Source organism: Pinus tabuliformis, chromosome 6 (assembly GCF_031772625.1).
Source record: "Pinus tabuliformis cultivar Carrire ecotype Pingquan chromosome 6, CPIR1, whole genome shotgun sequence".
In the NCBI taxonomy this organism is placed as follows: Eukaryota; Viridiplantae; Streptophyta; class Pinopsida; order Pinales; family Pinaceae; genus Pinus; species Pinus tabuliformis.
This window is the reverse complement of record NC_142292.1, coordinates 347,306,876-347,332,908: the sequence shown is the minus strand read 5'-3', so window position 1 is coordinate 347,332,908 and position 26,033 is coordinate 347,306,876. Positions and strand designations below refer to the sequence as shown.

Sequence of the window (26,033 nt, the reverse complement as noted above, 5' to 3'; positions counted from 1 at the left end):
TTCAATCCAAGATTTTGTTTGCTACAAAAGTTGTATTCTTTGTTGTGCCAGAACAGAGAGCAAAAGACAGAATGGTGTCAATTAGGGTGGAATCTTTCACCATCGAAATTGACAAGAAGAAAAGGGTCTTAAAACCCTCAAAACTAATGCTCAACAACAAAATGATTTGATCCACAATGATGCTCCATTTGATCTCAACCCTCTTCTCTTTATAGATTTTTCATGGGCTCCAACAATGTGTGTGCAACCCTCACCTTAGCCCCAGTCGACCCAATTTTTGCCCAACGTTGCCCCAACATAGGAAAATTTGGGTTTTTACCCCTTTAACAAGACTATAGCCTACGAGGACGGATAGGCTATTACATCTTCCATAAGCCCTCAATTGCCCCATCATAGGAAAAATTGGGTTTTCAACCCTTTAACAAGACTATAACCTACGAGGTCAGATAGGCTATTACGTCTTCCATAAGCCCTCAATTGCTCCAACATAGGAAAATTTGGGTTTTGCCCCTTTAACAAAACCATAGCCTGCGGGGACGTATAGGCTATTACGTCTTCCATAAGCCCTCAATTTGAAGAGGACATTATAAGTATAGCATCCAGATTGACCTCGGATATGTAGTATTTAGCAGTAGATTATGATTGTTGTCCTACTGAAGTCTATCTAAAATGAACTATGAATTGCACAAGTTTACATTGTCTTATTAGGCAAAATTTGGTGTTGAATACAATGTTATCATAACCGAACCGGTGATCGAACCGAAAAACCTTGTGGACCAGGAACCGGTAAAAAACCGGACCAAGAAGAAAAAAAACGGTTTACCAAAAACACATAAAATATTCATATTTAAAAAAAAAACATATATATTCATGTGCATCCATATGAATCCAAGCCATTTATACACAAATATGCAAAAGTTCTCATTTATATAGCAAGTAAGAGTGCATATAACCAAAATAGCCCTTAGTGCAAAACTTCGTTGAACCAAAAAACATCAAACAGTAGGCTCTAAAAGGTCTTTATAGTCCAAAATAACATGATAGCATGATACTACAGTCTACAATATTACAACTACAACCTACAAATGCCAATTGCCAATCCCATCATCCTGATCATCCTCCTTATCCTCATTTGAAGAATGAGTAGCATCCAAGTCTGCAATCATTTCCTATATTGGGATCTTTATCATCATTATAACCCTCTAAGCATTAAAATAAGATAGAAAAAGCATAGCATGTCAAGTCAAGATTTTGTTTTAGTGATGGGTACATTTTTAGTAGAGTCATGATAGAGGAGTTCGACAACCATTGCCACTAACATCAAAGTACATAGAGGGATTGGTGCTCTTTATTAAATACTAGTTCCTTACCCTCGTACATGAAAAAATCCAATGGAAATTGCAATCCCCGAAATCTTGATATCCTGAAAAATTGTTAAGTCCGCCGGATTTGAGTGAAATCTAAAATTATACTTTCTCCGTATGAAATACAATGAGGTTGGAACCACTCTCAAATATCCAGAGTCATTTCATGGTAATGTTAAAAATTTAAGTAAAAATATGGAAATGAAAGATCAAAAAACAAAAAAAAAATGCAAATTTTTTTATGTTGACCTGGGAAGGGACAAACAGAACAAAATCAGCCTTGAACCGGCCAGTTCGGACCAGTTTTGGGCCAAAAACAGCTGGACCAGCCGGTTCCAGTCCAATTCTGATAACATTGATTACTTGCATGACGAATTGTCCTGTCAAGCTCAATTGTATTACAATGTGCATAAGATTTTGAACTATTGGAAGACATATTGTTCACGGCATCATTGAAAAGATAGATGTTCACAAATTGAATTGAGTTAAACTACAAGTACTGGAGAAAGAGAAAACTAATTGCTAGAGGAAAACCTTAGGGCAAAATTACCCTCGTTTAGTACATTTTTATATCAGCATGACTTGTTTCCAGCTGTGGACATTAAATTACATGCAAAACCATTGAAATTGGGTTGGGGCTACAGATCTCTAAATTTCTACATATATGTGAGGAGGGAGCATTCGTGGATGCATGAGTTACCAACTCAGCCTTGGTTTTTCCACCCTTCTTGTGCATCTTTCACTTCTTCTTGATTGTTACTTATATTACTGCTTATAGCTCAAGGGTTAGAGCTTGCTTTGTATGACATAACAGTTTTATTACCCCTTTAAGATGAGTCAGTTTCACTCATCAGGGTTGGGACATGCAAGGGTTCCTCCTTTGATGTAATGGAGCATCGTGTGCTCAAGAACTGCGTGATGGCCATATGAGGTAGGTAGAGCTCATGCTAGGCTTTTGCCCGCGTGCTAATTCTTATGTCCTGGCCATTTTTTGCATTTTGATTTTTCTTTCTTTATTTTGTTGTGGCCATGATATGCTTCTCTTTTAGCTGCATCAAACTCCCAGAGAAAAGTTTTCGGGCCCTACTCAAGGTATGTGAGCATGTGAGTGGTGCCAAATCCCCAAGAACCAATGACAAGTTGTACCCGAAGAATGGAGATGAGATATAGGGCTTGTAATGAGGGATGGAAAGTGTTAAGTATGACATAGGGAAGATGGAACACAATATCTCAATCATGGCATCTCAAGTAGTGTCCCTCTTATAACCCAAAGGGCCTTAAGGGAGGTCCCACTAAATTAGGGTCAAAGATTAACACCCCTGGTAAGGTGAGAGAACAAGAATATGGTTAAGGTTTGTCAATCTTCCAAATCACCCCATTATCCATACTAAATCCTTAAAACAAACAAGTATAAGCACTCGATTGAAAAATTGATCAAAGTACCTTTTGAATAGCATCCCACCTTCATCTAAGTGCTATTGTCGAATGTTGAGAGGCACGTGGTTGATGCAAGTGGTGGAGGCACATGGCATATCATCATCTAATGGTGGCTAGGTGATCAATTGGCTGTCAAATGTAGGAGAAAAATTTCCTCCTATGGAGTTACCCATTTTCGTGGGTAACAGACTTATTGAGCTAATAGAAACTTAGGAAAAGTAAAGTAATTTACTTTAGTGAGTAAGTTTTAATCTTAGTCGTTGATCTCAAGTGAGGCAAGATCTAATCTCGACCATCAACCACTTTGAGATTACTGTTAGGCTTAGGGTTTTAGCTCAATGTAAAGTTATGAAAGCAATGCTAGGGAGAGGGAGAAGACACACCATGCAACAGCACTAGCCTCAAGAGGAGGAGGAGTGTGATACTCCAGAGTGTTGGGTCCAAGGGAGTGCAGAGAGGTTGGAGATCCAGATCTGCAGAGAAGATCAAGCACCGATCTAGGGCAAATCTGCTTGATCAGATCCAAGTTTATTTTGTATTCTATATTTTTTTTGTTGGGCCACTACCCATGACAAGAGCCCAAGTAGGTTCTAAATCATTATTAATGATGAATTGATTTGATTGGGTAGAATATGTTTGCGTCACAAGTGATTGAGATTGGTTTTGTAATTGTGTTTCCACTGAATATTTTGTTAGGAACCTAGCTGTGTGTTTATTCAGTAAGTTTTGTGCTAGGAATTATATACCTGGAGGTTCGCATGAAAACTAACAATCTCACCCTTCTTCAGAGACTATATAAGCCTTTCCTCCCAAAGTAGAAATGAAACATCTTCATCAAAATTCAAATCTGGTTCATGAGTATCTTCATGCAACTTCTCTGATCCATCACCTGAATTTAGTGAAAGTATCTTCAACATGGAAATCTTGGCAATGCCTACACCGTAGATCTTTTTCTTCATCAATTATATTAGCAGGATTCATAGGACCCTGAATCTTCAATACCTCTATTCATTTCAAAGTCAAAATTCTTGTTGGGCCAATATTGACCTTGTTGTGTTCTTTCCATTCAAACTACCCAGTTTTGCATTCGTAACATAAATGTTTTAATTTTTTCTACAACTTCTATCAATTGTGTTCTTGCATTTAGGATTGGATCAATGAAATTCATCAATCACGGCTTGTTTCAGCTCTGTAATTTGATGCTATTGATGAATTGAGCCATACATTGTTTCCTAAGACTACTATATTATGTTCTATCTTTATCGCCATTCCCTAAGTGTTAAGTTATGGTATGTTCTATGCTTAAAGTAGTTTACTTCGTTTTATTATTATTATCCACAGATTAGCAATCACATGTACATTAAGTAAAGTGCAGATGGAACATTAAACAATCGACAGAAAACAAGCCAAGACAAGAGACACAAGATGTGGCGGCTAGCCAGGGACAAACCCCAATATTGGGAAACCCTTTGATCAAATCTTCTTTTATCTTCAATAATTCAGCAAAGAGAAATAGTACAAAAATCTGATTTGCATTAGCAACAACAAACCCTAGATCAGCCCTAAAATAGGGCAGACAATATCTTGCAAACCGACCGTCGGATCGGCTTGATTCCTTCACCAAAAAACCGCCTTCTGAAGAGAGTCAGTTCCACCTACAGCGCAATTCTGAGAGAGAGTCTGATGGTCAACACTGGTCAAACTTCCGAACTGCAGTTGCAGCCCTAAATTCTACGTCCTTCCTTCCACACGTGTGAGAGAAGAGTCCCTTTCTGCGCAGTAGGAGAAGAGCCTCTTTTCTGCGCAGGAGAGAGAGAGAGATGTGTGTGTCCAAATGAGGAAAAGACCTCCTGTATTTATATACAAATGTTGATGATGAATAGATGCGTCTATTGGGCTTCTGAGCCTACATGAGTTGTTGGTCGGCTTGATAATTATTCCATAATCAAAATAAATTCATATCTCCATAAATACTTATTGAAATCGGATGATCTTTATATCAATCCTACACCTCTCGACGAGAGGAATCTAGGAAAAATATTATCAGCCATGAATAAGGTGACCCACATGGAGTTTGGCGCTAGTTGCCAATTTTAACACTCCCTCTCAACTAGGGAGAACTTCATCAGCAATTCGTCTGTCTGTTGCTACTATTCATCCATCAAATGCACTGCCCTGTACAGCTTGACCCCTGCTCTGCTCTGCTATGTTCTGCCTTGTGCTGATCTGCTCTGCTCTACTCTGTTCTGCTCTGCTCGAATTATGAAGAAGAAGTGATCGAGGATGTATCATACCATCCTCCATTGACTCAAAGTCAGTCTCAGAGTGTGTACCACTGGTCCCAGACCAGTCCTCAACCGACCCGAAGTCAGTGTCATAGTGGGTACAACTCCTACCACTAGTCCCAGACCAGTATCATTGATCCCAAATCAATAAAGGTCATCCTAGCATAGGGAGTACGGTAGATACAGCGATGTGTCCATCGGTACTACTATGGTCCCTATCCTCATTTCCCTGCTCATTGATCAGATGAGAGGTACTTCCCATAAGTCCCAGACTACATGGGTAGGATGCCTTGACAACAGAACTAATCATCCTATCCACAAGAGAGCGAATCATCCTGTTCGGTGGATGCCACGAAGAACTAATCATCCTGGCCCACAGGAGAGCGAATCATCATGTTCCACAATCACCATGGAGAACACATCATCTAGGCCTCACAGGAGAACTAATCATCCTGCTACACAATCGTCATGGAGAACACATCATCCAGACCTCACAGGAGAACTGATCATCCTGTTACATAGTCGCCACGGGGTGTCACAGGGAAAGTTTTGATTCTTTTACCCTGTACACGTACACCACCAGGGGATGGTGAGTCACCCTGTGGTCATATGTCGCTCCAAGAAGTACCCAACGCCCCCCCCCAGGAGCTCCAAGAGCTGCATACATCATACAGGACCCTCATCAGAGGGTTTTTGAACGACACCAAGTCGTTCTCGAAAAGTCAAAAATTTGACCTTTCCTAGGGGCTTTGTCAAAATGTCGGTGACCTGTTCATCTGTACCGATATGTTGGAGCCTTATAGCTCCCCGTTGCACCATATCTCGAATATAGTGGTACATGATATCGATATGCTTGGAGCGATCATGAAATACGGGATTCTCTGATAAACGAATCCCACTCTAGTTATCACACAGGATCACATTGGTATCCAATGTAAATCCAAACAGCGCACTGAAGAGCTTTCGTAACCAAACTGCCTCACAGGTGGCCATGCTAGCAGCAATATACTCTGCCTCGGCGGTGCTCAAAGCCACCAACTTCTGCTTCCTGCTCATCGAAGCAGATCCCAAGGAAAAACAGCACCCGGAAGTGCTCTTACAATCCACCACACTGCCTGCCCAATCAGCATCAGTGTATCCAAGTAGTCTCACATCTCTGGCAGTGTATCTTAACCCATAAGTAATTGTGCCACGAAGATATCTCAACAAATTCTTGGCACCAATCCAATGTATGTGGTGAGGTTCAACCATATGTTGACTCAACGTGTTAACTGCGAAGCATATATCTGAACGGGAGTTCACTAAGAACATTAATGCTCTGACGAGTTGACGATACTCGGTGGCATTTCATAAAATAGGTCCAGCAGCACTACCGCTTAACTTCTTAAAGTCAAGCTCCATCGGGGTAGTTACAGGCTTGCAGTCCACCATACCGAATCTTTCCAATATCTTCACCACATATTTTCCTTGAGATAGGAAAATTTCCCTTGGCTTCTGCCAGACTTCAAGTCCTAGGAAATAGTGCATCAATCCTAGGTCCTTCATTTCAAATTCAGAAGCCAACTCCCTCTTACATTTGTGAATGAGAGGGTATGCACCTGTTAGAAAGAGGTCATCCACATACAGCACCAGTATGAGAGGTTTGTCATCTTCAACCTTAAAGTAAAGGTTAGGATCGGCTTCACTCCTAGTGAATCCCAACTTCATCAAGTAGCTATCGATCCTCTCATACCATGCTCAGGGTGCTTGCTTCAACCCATAGAGAGCCTTCTTCAACCTACATACATGAGATTTTCGATCATAAATCTCAAATCCTTCGGGTTGCTCCACGTAGACCTCTTCTTTGATCAAACCATGCAAGAACGCGGTCTTGACATCCATCTGATGTAGGTTCCATCCTTGTGAAGCCGCAAGGGCTATGATCGAGCGGATGGTGGTATATCTGGCAACAAGTGCAAATATATCGTCATAGTCTATACCTTCCTTCTGGGAGAAGCCACGAGCAACAAAACGAGCCTTATACTTTTCCGTACTTCCATCTGCTGCATGCTTTATCTTGTAAAGCCATTTAGAAGTGACAATTGTCTTGTCCTGGGGCTAATAGACTCATATTCTTCGATCATAGCATCCTTCCATACTTGATGCTTGACGGCATCTGAGAATGATGAAGGCTCATTTTGTATGATCGTGCTCATGATGGTCAGGTATCCCTAATACCTGTTAGGTTTCTTACTTTCACGGAAGGTTCCTCGGGGTGCAGTGTGTCCTTCAGCATCATCGAGTAGCCCCCTAAGCCAAGAGGGCCTCTTCCTAGAAGAGGAAGGTTCAAGTGGATCAATAGGATCCATGGGTTCATCCACATCAAGCATTGTTACATCATCTTTTTCTTTTGGTTCCCTGGTGTCAGCTTCTTGAGAGCTCCTTAAAGTAGGAAGATTGTTCACCTTGCTGAGAGCCATATCTTCGTCAAAGGTGACATCATGACTAATCACGACTTCCCTTTGACCGACTACATAGATTCTATAGCCCTTAGTATTTTCACCATAGCCCACAAAGATTCCTTTCTTTCCAGATGCACCCAATTTATTCCTTTTCTCTTTCGGCACATGAAAATATACAGGGCTTCCAAAAATTCTAAAATGAGATACATCAGGTTTCTTACCGGTGAACATTTCTTCAGGAGTCTTGGAACCCAATGCTTGATGAGGGCATCAGTTTTGTACATATACGGTGGTGTTTGCAGCTTCGGCCCATAGAAACTTCGAAAGCCTTTGATCGTGGAGCATGGCACGGACAGCTTCCACAATCATACGGTTCTTCCTTTCTGCCACGCCATTCTGTTCAAGAGTATATGGTGTAGTAGTCTCCCTCTTAATGCCAGCCTCTTTACAAAAGTCATGAAACTCGTTAGATTCATATTCAGTCCCATTATCAGTCCTTAAGATCTTGATCTTCTTTTCGGTTTGATTCTCGATCAAGGCTTTGAAGTGTTGAAACCAAGAGAACACTTCATCCTTCTTTTTCAAGAAGTATATCCAAGTCTTTCAAGAATAGTCATCTGTAAAAGTAAGGTAATATGAATATCCTCCCAAGGAGTTCACAGGCATCATACCAGATATGTCTGAGTGAACCAACTGTAATATATCGGAGGTCTTGCTTTGGCTTGAGGGGAATGGTCCTCTTTTGAGCTTTCCTTCGGCACATCCCGGACATACACCTTCTTTCTCTACTCGGAATTCGGGCATCTCTATCACCATTTTTCTTACATCAGGTAGAGCTTTATAATGAAGGTGAGCAAACCTCTGATGCCATAGTTCGGACTGAAGAGATGTGTCACAAGATATGACACCTAGCGGACTTCCTCTGACCTGATACAATGAATCAACTCGAAACCCAAGAGTGAAGGCATTTTTAATATTGTTTTTTCATGCACGTACCTTGCCATCGGTGAAGGCCACCTTGTAGCCTTTGTCTTCCATTGCCAAAATGGACACCAGGTTCTTTTTGAGATCAGGTACATATAATACATCCTGTAGGTGGATTGTATTACCTTGATTCAATTTAAGAGAGACATTGCCTACACCTTTCACGCGATATTTCATATTATCTCCAAGGACAATTTCCAAGTTAGTTTCTTTCTCTATCAAATTATGGAGAACTTCTTTGTAACCAGTGAAGTGCCTTGAGGCACCACTATCAATAAGCCAATTTCCCAGCAAGTCCGGAGGAGCAGAGGTAGATAGAGTAACTGGTAGATAATATTCATCTTGTTTATTGTCAACAGTGTCAAATTCATACCTGGAATTTCTAGCCTTCTTGAAAGGTTGTCCACTTCCTTGATTTCCAACACTCCTTTTATCTCTGCTACTAGATTTGCCATTCCTTTGATTGCCATGAGAGGGATTTTGATCGTCGTCCTGGTGAGAGTTCCTTCTATCAGGGCATTCCCTTGCATAGTGACCTGCTTTATCGCAAATGTAACATCATCCTTTTCTTCCACCCTTTGGTCCAACCTTTCTTTTTGATTTAGTCCCGGAATTATTTCTTTTCTTAGCATGAGAAGAAAAAGGCAGCAAGAGGACCTTTAGGCATGGGCATTTCTTGCTCTTCTATCCTTCTTTCTTCTTGAATGCATCTTGCCATTAATTCCTCAAAACCAGGAATTACATTATTGTTGAGAAGAGTAGTCTTGAACACGTACCATTCGGATGGTAATCCTCCAAGGGTTGAGAGTGCCATTTCCCTATCAGTAATAATTTCTCCAATAGATAGGAGATCGTTCTTGATCTCGGTGATTCTTAAGAAATATGCTTGCATGCTCTCATCTTTTCCCTTCTTAATTTCCTAAGAAACAAAACTTGATTTGCATCATTAACTTTAAATAAACTCACCAGTCTATCATAGATTTCCTTGGAGGTGTTCAGGTCGGAGATGTAGGCCACCAAGCGCTTGTCGATAGAGTCCCAGATGATCTTCTTTGTTTTGACTTCATCGGTTTTCCATTTGTTCCTGGCAGCAACGGGTGCATTTGATGGAGGCTCAACAATATTGCCTCTCACATGGTCCAACACTCCTTGATCTTCTAAGGTTAGATCGAGAGACATCTTCCATCCGTGATAGTCAGACTTCTCACGGAGCTTGTCTTCAGCAGGGAAGAGTGTTGAGGACCCCATAGTTCTTTTTGGATAGCCTGCCAATCTTCTCTTTTTGATTGCTCTTGCTCTTGCTTGGGCTTTGTCTTCACCTCAGCTCTGATTCCATGTTAAGTTATGGTATGTTCTATGCTTAGAGCAGTTTACTTCTTTTTATTATTATTATCCACAAATTAGCAATCACATGTACATTAAGTAAAACGCAGATAGAACATTAAACGATCAACAGAAAACAAGCCAAGACAAGAGACACAAGATGTGGCAGCTAGCCAGGGACAAACCCCAATATGGGGAAACCCTTTGATCAAATCTTCTTTTATCTTCAATAATTCAGCAGAGAGAAATAGTACAAAAATCTGATTTGCATTAGCAGCAGCAAACCCTAGATCAGCCCTAAACTAGGGCAGACAATATCTTGCAAACCGACCGTCGGATCAACTTGATTCCTTCACCAAAAAATGTGGCCTTCTGAGGAGAGTCAGTTCCACCTACAGCGCAGTTCTGAGAGAGAGTCTGATGGTCAACACTGGTCAAACTTCCGATCTACAGTTGCAGCCCTAAATTCTGCATCCTTCCTTCCACACGTGTGAGAGAAGAGTCCCTTTCTGTGCAGTAGGAGAAGAGCCTCTTTTCTGCGCAGGAGAGAGAGAGAGAGAGATGTGATGAGATGTGTGTGTCCAAATGAGGAAAATACCTCCTATATTTATATACAAATGTTGATGATGAATAGATGCGTCTGTTGGGCTTCTGAGCCTACATGAGTTGCTAGTCGGCTTGATAATTATTCCATAATCAAAATAAATTCATATCTCCATAAATACTTATCGGAATCGGATGATCTTTAGATCAATCCTACACCTCTCGACGAGAGGAATCTAGGAAAAATATTATCAACCATGAATAAGGTGACCCACATGGAGTTTGGCCCTAGTTGCCAATTTTAACACTAGGCCTCCTTCAAATTCTTCAAACCTTTCTCCCTTAGCCAAGACTGAACCTAATCATCAAATGCATCTACATGATAAATAAAGATCGTTGCAACCGAAGCTTGAATGTCTTTATATGGTTTTGAACTATGGGATCAAATCTCATGTTGAACAATTTGACAATTTCGTTTCATTTTTCAAAAGCAACCAATAAAAACCTATCATCATTCCACTCATCAACGAAAACCCTTTCACATTTTTCTAATGTGCTAACACTGTTATTCAGTAGGCTTGTAAACCAATCAATAGCATCATCCTCCAGAAATGAGCCAAATAACTTCAAAACAACATCAAGCAATTTGGCATTTGCTTGTTGGAAAACTTTTCTAAATATCTTTAGATGATATTGTGATGTGACTACATTGTTCCTTGGAATATAGGGAATTTATTTATGGCCTTATCTGGTACTTTCATCAAAAGTTCCAACAATTGCCAAAAGTTAGTGGCTTGTAATTATCACCCAAACAAGGTGTAGCCAAGCTGATTGTTTTAACGGAATGTTTTGGATTACTATGAAACAAGTACCTTAAATCTTCAACAAATTCAGATGTTTCAGTACTTGAGTTTTGTGATGCCCAAGATGAATTATCCACCCACCTTCTATAATATCTTGATGTTCCGACCAGCAGTTGAACAAACTTTTGTGAGGAACTTCTTGTGGAGTATCTCCATTTCAAACATCATTCAAGTGGAGTCACCAAATGAGTTTTCATACTTTAGCTTTATCTCTTCTCATCAACTGTCTCAAAGCATGGTATTCAATTTTTTGAGAAACGGACTCGATCCCCAGCAATGGTGCCAATTTGTTAGTCCCCAAATCTGCACATAAAGTTATAAAGGCATTAAAACAAGTGCAACCCTGGGTAGAACTCAGGAAGCTTGCCCAAAGTCACCTAAACAACACTTCCTCTCACTTTAGGCTCTTCACTAGCACAAGGGGCAAACCATTGGAAAGATTTATGATATGCCTTGAGGTAAATAGGTGAAAGTATAGACCAGTTTAAATCTAGTTAGGGTAATGGAGTCCAGGTCCAAATTCAAGAGGGTTTGTAATATGAATAAATGGAGGCCTGATGTTAATAACATGATATAATCAACCACGTGTGCTGATTTCAATGTACAGAAATTAAGAGGAGGGCACTTCCAAAGGTGTGCCTCACCTCTTAGACAATAAAAATAACACAGTAGTAAGGACATGTTTATCATGAACAATAGAGACAGCAGCAACCTTTCATAAGAACAGAAATGACAGCAGTTAACCTTACATATTGATCAATGACAAAGCAACAAAAGACAAGAAAGGTTTAACCTCAACTTGGGAGCGGGAGCGAAAGCGGGGAGCGGGAGCGAAAACGGGAGTGGGAGCGACATTTTCAGAAGCTCCCGGTTTGGGAGCGAATCCCGGAGCGTTTTTTATATAATATATATATTTTTTATAATTTTTATTTTTTGATACATATATGTCAACAAAAACATGTAGAATAATGAATTAGATATAAAAAACATAGATTGAACCATATAACAACAATCATCTACAAGTTATAATCTTCATCAACCACGTCCACAAGTTCGTAACATAGTAACATACAACATATTGAGTCTCATGATTCATCAATCTTAAAGTTTCATGCTTTCAATTCAATATATATAACATTTATCATCATTGATCACCAAAGTTGTACTTGTAAGCTAAGTGTAACCATTACAACAAATAATATCTAACATGAAATGAAATGTTATAAAATGAAATGAAATGAAACAACTTTCAACTTTCATGAAGCATCATCATATTCATAATTCATTACTAATGAGTTATAATTGCCAACTTCAAACTTAAATTGTCATATATTGTTTAAAAAAATATCATAATAAATATGAAAGAGTCAATAGTTATAAAAGCTACTAGAAACTAGAAAAGAGAAGTAAATCTATTATCTATTTCTTATGCTTGGGCCTCTTGCCACCACGAGAAATGTCTAATTTTTTAGTCTTGTTGGAAAATCAGAATCTTTGTCATTAATATCACCCTCTAAGCATTAATATCCAGAGGTATCTTTGTCATTACCTCTGTATCTGTATAGGGATCTTTGTCATTAATATCACCCTCTAAGCATTAACATAAGATAGAAAAAGCATAGCATGTCAAGTCAAGATTTTGTTTGAGCGATGCGTACATTTTTAGGAGGGTCATGATAGAGGAGTTCAACAACCAATGTCACTAACATTAAGGTACATAGAGGGATTGGTGCTCTTGATTAAATACGAGTTCCATACCCTAATACATGACAAAATTCAATGGAAACATTGCAATCCCCCAATCCTGAAATCCTGAAAAACTGATAAGTCTGCTGGATTTTGAATGAAATCTAAAATTCTACTTTCTCCATATGAAATCCAATGAGGCCGGAACCACTCTCAAACATCCTGAGTCATTTCATGGTAATGTTAAAAATTTAAGTAAAAGGATGAAAATGAAGATTAAGGAGAATGTCACTTTTACTTTAAGAATTTAACATTACCATGAATAGCATATCAATACTAGGGCCTAGACTTGATCATTAAGCTGCCCCACTCAAAAATTATTTGTTTCTTTCAAAAAAAATTGCATTTCGAACATTACTACAAAAAGAAAATTGCAAAAAAGGCAAAATGCTCCCGAAAAGGAAGGGAGCGGAAAAAAATTTAGGGAGCGATTTCGGGAGCGCGCTCCCAACCCGCTCCCGCCGGGAGCGCGGATTAGGAGCGGAATCGAGGGGGGGGGGGCTCCCCCGCAACACTAACCTCAACCTTGGCCCTTCTTTGGGAGTAAAAAGACCCTTCAAACAAAGGTCCTTACAACATATCGTACAAGTATAATTTCACAATCAAATTCAGCCATGAAGAATGAGAAATGGTGAACCTCACATAGAAGATGCCCTTAAACTTCCTTTTGCTTTAGCTATATCTTCAACTAAGCCCTTGGACCATCTTCATATTTCTTTCACGCCTTTGCACCTTCCTTCTTCAAGCATTTACAGCCTTCATCCCTAGTTTAGCCCTTAATTAGGGCACCTTCTTAACTAGCCCCTCCTACTTGATCATTCTTTAAGTGACACCTGGCTACCCTCTAGACTAGGACACACATCACAAGAGAGAAATTTCATCCCTAGTGCGCCTCTTTTCCTCATGAATGTCTCATTAATGAACGTTTTGTAGAAAATCCACGAAAATTCTATCTGCTTGAATGAACAAATCTGAAACTAACTTGCAACCCAAGACATAGAATTTTCTCTACTTAATTTGCAGCGGAATAGGAACAAAAATAAACACAGTCACACAATCCAACTAAGAAAACCCTCTGCTTGACTGAGAATTTTATTGATAGAAATTTAGAACAATGGATCTCTTACAACACAGTCCTGTTTCACCAGAAACCAATCTGGTTTTCTCTGCTTGTACTGAGCTAAAACACCCTTGCAAGACCTTATCCTGCTTCTTCCTTTCCTTGCCTGGCTCAGCTCCTATTTCCTTGAGCTGATTTCTCCTAAATCCTAGTGCAATAGAGGCTCCTATTATTTAGCAATTACTCCAAAATTCTAGCTCATTCCTCAAGGAATTATCCTCTATCAATCTGCCTTCCCACCACAAGCTCTTGCACAAACTCGTACTCTCTATTGCCTTGTCTCACCAACTCGTGCTCACAAGACAATTGAATAATTTTGTGCCTTGGTCCTCCTTATAAGCTTTTTGAATAGGCTAAATCTGGCAAGTTATTATTTCTGGAAATCGAACTGGTGATTGATTGAGTTAACTGAGTCTAACTGACTCATGTAACTCGTCCTGCCCAAATTTAGAACTTGAGACTCACTCACTTGTCTTTTTCCAAAGATAACTCGCACTAGGAGACAACAACTGAGCCTCCCACTCCAGCACATCAATCGAACTGCTTCATGAACTGTCCTAACTTATAGGAATTCGCCCTGATTTTTAGGAATTTGTCCTAAATTTTAGGAACTTGTCCTAACTTTTAGGAAGTCGAGCATGCTAAGGAAAACTACTTCTCGGTCTCTTTTACTAAGGCACAAGTCAAAGAAGGACCTTTCTCACTACTATTTTCAACACTTCTTCCACTTATGTTTTAACTTATGATCATTTATCACTATTGAAACAAGGCCAACTCTTGTGCAACTTAAAGTTATGATAATTTTTTAAAATTTAGGTTGAGATTGACCTCGTAACAACTTAAATTATCATTATCCTTCAAGTTTTCCTTCATTTTGGAAACCCTCACAGTAGGGCCAGCCCTTCCATCATCAAATGCAGGGTTCGAAGATTTTTTGAGCACTCCCTCCATAAGGTCCTTTAGTGCCTATTCTTCATATCAGTCATGCCTATGAAGTGTATGTTCATTGTTAACGATGTCAAGGGTTCTCTTGTGCTTATCCACACAAGGGCATTCCATAGATATGTATCAAAAGCTCCATATCGTAACACACGAGGATCCCTGGTAGAATGGTTTCAAGGTATCTGTTAAAATTGGCAACTAGGTCCAAACTCCATGTGGGTCATCTTATTTATGGCAGCTGATATTTTTCTGGGATCCCTCTCATTGATAGGTGTAGGATTGATCTAAAGATCATTCGATTCCGATAAGTATTCATGGAGTTACGAATTTAATTGTGTTATAAGACAATTCGTCAAGGTCGGCTAGCGACCAAATAACCCGCACATGTGCTCCACGATTTAATATAAAAAAGGTGACTTGATAGTCATTTCTACACACACTTCTATCTTGATTTCTCTCCACTTGTCTTGGGTTTTAGTGGAAGAGAAATCTAGGAGCGGAAGCCCTAGACGTTGGAGGAAAAAAAGCTACCCTAGCCGCAGCAAAGAAGGCAAGTTAACGAAGCGATGGAAAGGTTCTATGCGTTGACCTAAAGGAGCTCAAGGAAGGCAGCCCTAACGATGTCCTAAAGGCAGCCCTAAACGTTGTTCTAAGGCAGCCCTAATGATGTCCTAAAGGCAGCCCTAAACGTTGTTCTAAGGCAGCCCTAACGTTGTCCTAAAGGCAGCCCTAAACGTTGTTCTAAGGCAGCCCTAAATGTTGTCCTAAAGGCAGCCCTAAACATTGTTCTAAGGCAGCCCTAACACTGTCCTAAAGGCAGCCCTAACGCAGTCCAAGAAGGCAGCCCTAACGCTATCCTAAGGCAGCCCCAACCTACGCTATCTCAAGGGTATCCTAGCCGCTATTAAGATGAAGATAGACGCTGTCCTAAACATACCAATGGTGCCCTAGCCGCAGGCCTAATGCGGCTGAAAGGGAGGACTGTTTTAAGGCCTAAAACAAGGCACCGAGCAGCTGAAAGGAGGCCGAGGGAAGGCCGAGTTGAAGAAGGGTTGTTTGGGGCAGCGAAAAGGTGGGTTGTAGGTGACAGCGTGGGACTGTGGTAGGCCGCAGTCCTAACCACCTCAAAACAGGGACAACATGGAGAGTTTGAGGGCTCAAACATGCCCAGGACAACAGTGCTAGTAAATGGGACAGCTGGGCTACATGGTGCTGCTAAGACACATGGGACAGCAGCAAGGTATGGCAAGACTAAGGGGACAGCAGCAAGGTATAGCATGACTGTTAGGGACAGCAGCTACAGCAATATATCTAGGCAGCAGTGGCAAGGGACAGTTGCATAGTAAATGGGACAGCAAAGGAATGCTAAGGCAATGTTCAATGGGACAGCAGCATGATGAGACAGAACAATGATGGGACAGCAATGACATTGTGCAGCAGTGGCACAATGGGACAGCAAGCATGGTGCAGCATGGCAAGCATGGACAGCATGGTGCATGGCAAACATGGCAAGCATGGACAGCATGGTGCAGCATGATTAGCATGGACAACATGGATAGCAGTGGCAAGCATGGTGCTGCAAGCACATGAGACATGTTGTATGACAACATGGTTCAACAATGACACATGGGACAGCAGTGCAGCATAAGGTGCAGCAATATGATGTGTACAGCATGGTCATGAGGTCCAGCATTATGATGATGGGTGCAGCACGGTGAAGTGCAGCATGATGACGAGATGCAGCACAATGATAGGTGAAGGAGTCACCTTGGAGAATCAGTGGAAGCAGCATGTCTTCAACTGATCTCATGTATCATCTTCTTAGAGATGATCTATGCTCTTATCTAGATAAGTCAAAGTGTTGTCTATTTAAATGTACTATCTCTCTCTCTCTCTCTGCTGAACTATTGAAGTACATATAAGAAGAATTGATCAAGGGTTTCCCCACATTGGGGTTTGTCCCTGGCTAGCGCCACATCTTGTGTCCTCTTGTCTTAGCTTGTCTTCTGCGATTTATGTTTATGTTCTATCTGCAGTTTACTTTAATGCTGATGTAATTGCTAATCTAGAAAAGATATTGAGCTAACTGTGAAAATTGAAATAAATTGCTCTAAGCATAGAACATACCTAAAATTAACAGTATCTCATTTCCAATTTTTGGCACAGTATTGCTAAACCTTTATCCATGTTGTGGCAACAGCTCATCTGCTGTTTGATATTGTCTTGAATAATAAAAGGATTTAATCTTGTAATATGCATTTTTTTTTTCTCTAAGCATGACTAGATCATAGTTGGGTTCAAGGAATAAAAGGAACTAAATATATGTATAGCAGGGATAGTTTGGATTAAACGGTTTCTATAACTTGAAAAATACATTCAAATTTTGAAGTGAAGGTTATTCTCCAGTTCAAAACATAATCAGGTGAGGATTCAGGTGATGGCACTAAAAAGTCTTAGAAAATTAACAAGTTAAATCTACCCCGGAGAGTACATCTCCCAGTTCCCAAGCTTCACTTCTGATAATGTAACAATATCCACCACAAAGTTCCAAACCTCATTTAGTATCAAGGTATCCATAGAACAAACAAATCATTTTCATCTCACAAACCAAACCTCTTGGTTTCCAAAACTTAATTGCTGATGAAGGTGCAGCTGGAACATAAGTACATGAAGTCACTCTTGCACCATAAAAATCCTCCCACAGACAGGAACTGGATCAAGATATCATAGGGACTGAAATTATATAGATAAGTTCAACCCTAAGCCTTCTGTTTCCAGCCCTAACTATATCAGCATCTCACGGATCCTGCTCTCTGAGCTGCTTCTGCACCGCAAGAATTACGCCGGTGGGCTTCCCTAGCCAAAACCTCATACTAATTCCATATTGTGAAAACTTGAAGAAACCCAAATTGCTTAGAAAAGTTGGGCTCTGTAGCTTCGAATCTTTCTTTTCGGAAATGTGCAGCTTTAAAATTTTAAAAACATAGTGCAATTTGACTAGCGGAACTTGATTCACTGATATAGTTGATGATGTTCACAAGTGCTAAGCTATCCACCAAGATTCCATTCTTGTTGTGGTCTCCCCACCCAGATGCAATGTGTTTGAAATTGATGAAACCTAATATAAGTCCAGGATACGAAATCCACTCTACGAGGTGCAGCACCTCAAGGCATGTTTCTCGAAGCATTTCCAATAAATTACAATTCAAAGTGCATTTGAGACATATTATGCCTAATGAAGAGAAGAACAAATCAGTGACAAGAGGATCCACAAACGTCAGTGAGTTTACCTGAGCATCAGGATCATGAAGTAGAAGAGCCTTCAGAGCCACGGGGAAGTCAGAATCAGTGCACGTGGTGGGAGAAATATGGTATAACTTGAGAACACCAATGGCTGCTACTGTCCTTACATAGCTGTTACTGTCCTGAAGTCCCGCTCTCAGAGGACCCACGAGATATTCAACGAGATTTTTGACACTGAGAGAGCATAGGCTCCTAAGAGCAAGCCCTCTGATCATGGGATCATCATCCTGGCAGTCCTTCTGGAGGAAATTAATGGTGAGGAGGGCTAAATCAGGATGAACCCTTGCATAATTCCCCACATAGAGATAACACATCTTCTTCAGCACAATATCTGATGTTGCAGAGCACATGACCATTTCACTAAAGAGGGATGAGACATCGATCCCTACGGTCATGTGTGATATGACCTTCTTGTATAGCTCCCTCTTTAGATCCTCCGCTCCTGGTGCTCTGCTCCCAGCTAACTGTCTCAGCTGCATTTTCAGCTCCCCTACTTCTCCTTTCCTGCAATTTTGAGATTTGATTGAATTTACAGTCGATGATGGTGATCAAATTGAAGGGAGTTTTAGGCAAATTGTGAACTTACCCTGAAGGTTGCGATGGAGGTGGCAGGCGCTGAGATTGAGTATGGGGAGCCATGGTTTCCTCCTCGTATCGTATTGTGATGAGAATACAGAAACGAAGAAGAAAATGAGGTTGCAGATTGAAATAGGAAAAAGACCAAGGTTTCGATACCTTTATTTACATTTGAAGTTATCATGAGTGTGGGTAAAACGAATGAGCCGAAACATAAAACAATACTGTGTAAAGAAGCTAAAGCAATATTGTCTTAAAACGAGGGCCGTTGGGAGGGGGCTTCGTCATTTTAAGTTGATTTGAGTTTATTGGTTTTTTTCTTCGGGTTTCAAGTTTAGTGTTATTTTATTTTTCAAGTTTAGTGTTATTTTATTTTATTTTATTTTTTATTTTTTATTTTTTATTTTTTATTTTTTATTTTGATAAAGTTTAAGAATCAGGTTTTTTTATCTTTATGGATTTTTGGCTTTTTTATCTTTATGGAGTTTTGACTTTTGTTAATTCATAAATTCCTAGTATATCTATTTTACGGATTGTTGGATATACCCTTGGTGTTATAATGGCAATCGTTAGGTTTGAACTTGGGCCTCCCCAAATTACTCCAATGAGTTATTGATTCACCATGGTAAACCATAAAAGAAAAAAATGATTTGAGTCTGCATATGGACAAGGGCGGTGAGGTAGATTTTAATTGCATTAAAATCAATTTGAATATTTTTTGAACCAAAAATAGTATTTATATTATATAATTATGTGCATGGTTCACAACAAATACATCGGGCATTATAGAGCTAATTAATCAAAAAAAATTAGATTGTTTTCTCATTTCCAATAGGAATATATGATTTCAACCTCAGCGGCAACTCAACTAGCAAGCCCATGTAAATTGAAGCGTTATGATCGAAGAGATTCGAGTTCAAATCCCCTGACTATCTTGTGTTTGTGAAAGGGGTTACGTAGGCACTTAGGGGTTATAGTGGTAGCAGTTGGAATCAACCTTGTGTCACACGAGTACGAAACCAACCCAGTGGTTGATTCCCCTAGTCAAATATATATATATATATATATATATATATATATATATATATATATATATATATATATATGATTTCACTAAGGAAAATATCTTAGCAATAAAATAAGGGTTTTATAGGTGAATGTCTTACAAAACTACCCCAACAAAACACAAAAATTTACAACACATAACGTTACTAGGGAAATTTTTTAATGAACTTCATTCGTCATTAGGGAATTATAGCAAGCCTTATTTGGCCATTAATCTTTAATTCACATATATCTAATTTGCACCCTCTGTTAGCATACTTGTTTGATGTTAATAAATGTAGCAAGAAAGGCTCAATATGGCTTTAGCCTTAGTCAAATTGAGTAAATTGAATTTCCAGATCAAAGGGACAACTTGGAGGCAGTTAACTAGTGTGACATGGCTCTTGTCACTCAGTTAGCTCAATAAATTCGAGTTAGAGGCTTGGAGTTCAGTTATGCATGTGTTGATTGCTAAATTTTAGCAATCTAGTTCAATTATTTTCAGTTGTATTCATTTAATTGGCCTCTAACTATTGATGGATTCAGTTGAAGGTCAGTTCTACAGTGGGACAACAGTCTAAGTCAAAGATCTATCAGTTAATTGATCAATCAACTCGAAATAGCTCATGCATGCATGGAATTTTAATTACTCAGTTGAGGTGGAGGACAAATAGCCAGTGTAACATGAGTTGTATACTAGTTTAGTGTAAAGTTGTTGCATGCAGTCACGAGATCAATTCCTTGGGAATTGCGCAAGGAAATAGGGACTTCCCTATTGTTTAGGGGCTCGAATTTGCGCAAGGAAATAGCAGGCTGGATGAGTAGATAATTTGCTAAGTTTTGGCCAGAGTTTCTCATTCAGTAGAGAGAACATTTATTCTTTTGCAGGTTGTGCTGAGAATTAGAGCAAGCAATTGTAATAGTTTATGTATTCAACTGATTAATGCAAGAGGCTTGAGGGGTTTTTCACAGTTGAGTTCCCCTAGAAATCATTGTGTACTTGGAGTTTTGCTTGTTACATGTCTATGCATGTTGTTCTAAACTGTGATTTCCATTCCGCATATTAGTAAAGTAGAATTGTGTCTCTTGTTTTTAGTTTGAAAACTTGAGCAGTTGCAATTTCTATCAAATTTCTACATGGTATTAGAGCCCTGAAATCACATTAGAACCAGTATTTCAAACTTGTCCCTCAAGATTTTCAAATTTGCAACTTCAATGCAGCAGTCTTTCTCCAAGATGAGGAGAATGTCTTTCAACGGACTAAGATTGGAGTATTCCCTAGAGGGTAGCTTGAATTTCATAGCCTCGAAGAATCAAATGGAAGCAGTACTTGATGATAATGGTGTGTTAGAATATGTTAAAACTGACAATGCAAAACCCCAACAGTCTAATGCACAACAATTAGCCCCGTGGGAGAAGGATGTTGTAAAGGTGTTGACGATACTGGAAATTCGTCAACCAAGGGGTCTCCCCGATGTGAAGTTCCAAGAAGGTGTGTCTGGTGAGTGTTCAGTTGTAAATGTGTCAAGGTTCTTCTACTGTTGGGAGGGGATTAAAGTGAGCTTCTAAATGAGAGGTAGTAGTACCACCCAAGAAGAGACACGCATGAACTAGAAGGATCCATCTAACATCTAGCAGAATAGTCCACAGAGGATGCGACAGTCGTTACAACCAACGAATGAAGAAAGATATGTCTAATATCCTACGGAATAGTCCACAAGGATGGAATAGCAATGACAACCATTACAACATATTCTCAATAAGATAAGTACTTAAACAACTGAAATAGATCAACTATCTTAGCACATGTGAAAGAAAACATGAAATATAAGCATTCGCAGAATAGTCTTACAAACATTCATAATCCATGCATGAAGAACGTGTTGGCCTTGAAAGTTTCTTTTATTAAGTAAAAGTTCCACGACACATGTTTACAATGTACATCATTAGCTCCAATAGTGGAGCATTGGAGCCACTCCTTGCTCCTCAAAGAAATATATTATCTCTCTAATGCCTTACGAGAGGAGTCAAGGTGAAAAGTCCTTTGCTCATACAATGAGGGAGTATATATAACCAAGGGTGACTCTTTGACTACCCTCATGACTGTTGGACTTCCTATGAATTTTCAACTTACATGACTCTTTACATTCCATGTGTGTCCTTTGGACTTTCACTTTATAATACATTTTGAATACAATATACCTGATCCACAATAGTGATGTGGCATATGACCACTCATGACATGACACTGTTGACATGGACTGCTCGATGATGTGGCAATGTCAAGCCACTGTTACTGCTAAGTGTTGGGTGTCTTCTTGAAGATGCTTTTTTTCACCTCTGCATGGCTTTGTGATAAGGAATCTTCAATGGTCTCAAGTATTGGATAGTGGTCGTACACTAGTGTCCCTTCGCTTTCTCTTGATTGATCAACTTGTAAGTTCAGCTACAAGAGAGTCTTTAATCTTGCTTCCCTCCTTCTCCTTCTTCATCATTTTTCATAACATGATAGGTTACATGTTCCTGTAATTCACTCAAGATGAGACAACATCAATCCAAAAAATCCCCTAATCTATGATGATGCATTCTATTCCACCAACGGAGCCTAGAACACGTGACATGTTGGGAAGAGGGACTCAGTGACTGCATAGTGTGCAGTTCTAGTAACCAGGTGAAAATATTGAGACCTAAGACTGTGCAGTCTGCAATTCAAGCAAGTCTAAGAGACAAGACTGCACAGTTTCCAGAGCCAGTGGGACAGGCTGAAGGGATGGGCACTAGGAGAGCTCACTGCGTAGTTCTAATAGTCAAGCAATGTTGGGCTGCTACAAAGCTGTGCATTTCAAAGGCTCAAGGAATGAGCTGGAGGCTTGAGGTTTGCAAAGTGTGCAGTTTAAGCTGAGTTGGGGGGTCAAGACTGCACAATTTTGGAAGCTAGTGGGACAGGTTGAGGGAATGAGCACTGAGAAGACACACTATGCAGTTTTGGGAGACAAGTGAAGCAAGGATACTGTGGGTTTTCAAGGGCTCAAGGGATGCGCTTGAGGCTTGTGATTGCACAGTGTATAATGGAGGTCGGATTGGGAGGAATGACTACGCAATTCTAGAGGTGAAGGTCGGGGCTTGGGCACAAAAATTGTGCAGTGCAACAGTCCTGGGAGGCAGGAATTGTGCATTGCACAGTGCCAAGCAGCAAGGTCACAACTAGAGGATTGAGACTGTGTAGTGCACAACTCAAGGGAGGTCCGGTGAAGCTAGGTTGCCCGGTCAAGAAGTTTTTTTTTCTGAACATGGCTAAGTGTGGCATCAATGAGATCGATATGAACAGTGATGAACTTTGACTGTGATCACACACTTAGAATACTTGATGACATAACAAGATAGATCATCAAAACACACAAACAAAGCATTTCCCTCAGTGCGACAACTTTACGACAAGTGCGAGACCAAAGATGTATTTTGCGGCGACCCTTACGACACTTGTGCGACAATGCTCAAAACTTTGGAAATGAGTGTGGCAAGTAGTTACAAGGTTAGAACAACTCATTTGCACACAGATGACCTCTTAGAACCACCAGAACGGACTTATACATAGGATACAACAGCTAACATGCTAAAAGACGACACTTTTCCCATCTTGCAAAGGGGAACACGAGATTCTAGAAAACAAATGAAATGAGTTTCAAAGTTTGTGAAAACAACCAACAAGATCAAGGAAAGCTCTAAAATTGGGTATAGGCCAAAATTTTGGAGGGTATTATAGCAGCAACAACACTTGACGACACATTGGTAGAATTCAACTTCTTTCTCGGTTGACTTTTCTCTATAGAATTCAGGGAGTATTGATTCATCGTGCAAATTACTTTGGTCTTCTCACTTGCCCCATGAAGAGATTGTAGAAAATCTTGTAAATTCTTGCTCATGCAATGTACTAAAGCACAGGACAATAATATACTTCTACTTTCAACCAGCGGAAGCCAATAGATCGATGAAAACAATATGAACAAGAAGAAGATAAATCAATGGCACATAACACAAGATGTATCTGGGGAAAGCCACTGCTCAAAACCCCATTATCTATATTGCATATATCAAAAATACGAGTGAAGATACAAATCTTGTTCTCACTAAAACAATTCCACACAAGTATGCTAACTATCTCAGCTCACAAGCTAGCTCTTGGCCAAAACTTAACCAATTCTGCAGCTCTCCAAGCCCCTAATATCTTGCGTAATTCCTAGGATGAATAGCCTGTATTTAAAGGGAATTCATGCTTCCAAAAATGCAGAATCCAAACATAGGATCAATCTCTAATGCATGCATGATATTTACACTCCAGTAAATAATGCAATTAATAGTACATTGTCCCTACACTCTAGTCTCAATTGGGTCTTTCTCAGAATCGACATGCATGAGTTTCTGATGAGGAAATCTTCAATTAACTAGAGTGGCACCCGTGGATGAACTAGTGCACCAACTCACTGTTAACTCTCTATTAGTTCCACAAACAGTTTGGAACAAATTTAACTGAACTTAACTCAGTAAACTGAGTGATCTAATTTCCACTTCAATTTAAACTCATACTGGACCCCTAAATTTTAGGGAGAACATATACATGACCACAGAAGGACTTCCAACTCAAAATTCCTAAGCTAATATTAATTAAAATTAATTAACTATTTACAAGTTGCTATGAGAATAGAATTCGATTTTAATTCTTAGTTTAATTCAAGGACAAATTAAACTAGAATTTCTCGTTGCCATTTCTCAACACTCCCTCTCAACAAGAAAGGGATTATCAGCTACCCCGATCTTGTCTCTGTGAAACTCGAATTTACATCTTGATAATGCTTTTGTCAAAATGTCAACATCTTGCTCCTCCGTGGGAATGTACTCTAACAACATAATCCACCTCAATACACAATTTGAGATGATGATATCGGATATCAATATGCTTGGACCGATCACGAAAAATTGGATTTAAGATAGTTTGATACAACTCTGATTATCCCAGTAAATCACAGTTGGATCCATTTGTTGACCAAACAAACCAACAAGGATCTTCTTCATCTAGATGGCCTCACATGTTGCCTGAATCGCAACCATGTACTCTACCTCTATCGAATTGAGTGCAACCGATCTTTGTTTCTTGTTGTACCAAGAAACTGTTGCTGACCCAATACTGAAGATCCCTCTTGATGTGCTCTTCCTGTCAGATGGACTCCCTACCCAATCTGCATCAGTGAAGCCTTGAAGCTTCACTCCCTCTATCTGTATATACCATAAACCATACTGAGAAGTGCCCCTGAGGTATCTCAACACACGCTTTATCGCCTTCCAATACAACTTGGTAGGCCTAACCATCACTTGACGAAGTTGGTTGACTGCATAGCACATATTTGGTTGTGTGTTCACCAAGTACATGAGTGAACCCACAAGCTACCTATAAACAGTAGCTTCCACTACTTCCCCAGAAGTAGCATCCTCCTTCCTCCAATTACCTTCAAAAGGAGTCTCCATGGGTCTACTTCTCTCCATGCATAATATCTTGAGTATCTTGTTGGCATACTTGCCCTGAGACACAAACAACTCCCCATCTCCCTACCATACCTCCATGTTAAGAAAAGTAATGCACGAGCCCCATGTCCTTCATCTTAAACTCTCTTGCAAGGTCCTCCTTGCGAGACTTGATCAGTTGATCATCACCTGTCTGTATGAGATCATCAACATAAAGTGCAATGATCAACAATTTACCTTCCAACACTGTGGTATAGGTTTGCATCTGCTTCACTCTTCGTGAAGCTTAACCCGATGAAGTAGTTATCTATCCTGGTGTACCAAGCATGGGGTGCTTGCTTTAGCCCATACAATGCTCTCTTGAGCTGGCACACATGTGACTCCTAGTCAGAGGTCTCAAAACCTTCAGGTTTCTCTATGTACACCTCTTCCTTAATCATGCCATTAAGGAAGGTTGTCTTCACATTCATCTGATGTATCTTCCAACCCATCTGTGTTGATAATGCCAATATAGATCTGATTGACAAGTACCTTGCAACAGGAGC

General features: G+C 39.9%; 1 protein-coding gene across 1 annotated transcript in view; it reads right to left on the bottom strand.

The window, feature by feature from the left end:
- Window positions 1-19,157, bottom strand: part of LOC149258729 (beta-adaptin-like protein A) — a 343,309-nt gene extending 324,152 nt beyond the window's left edge. The window contains exons 1-2 of the mRNA XM_089416053.1: window positions 18,938-19,157; window positions 18,339-18,855 (exon numbers count right to left, since the gene is read on the bottom strand). Coding sequence (XP_089272179.1) covers window positions 18,339-18,855; window positions 18,938-18,990 — 570 coding nt within the window. The 5' untranslated portion in view covers window positions 18,991-19,157. The remainder of the gene's footprint in view (window positions 1-18,338; window positions 18,856-18,937) is intronic.
- Window positions 19,158-26,033: the final 6,876 nt, after the last annotated feature.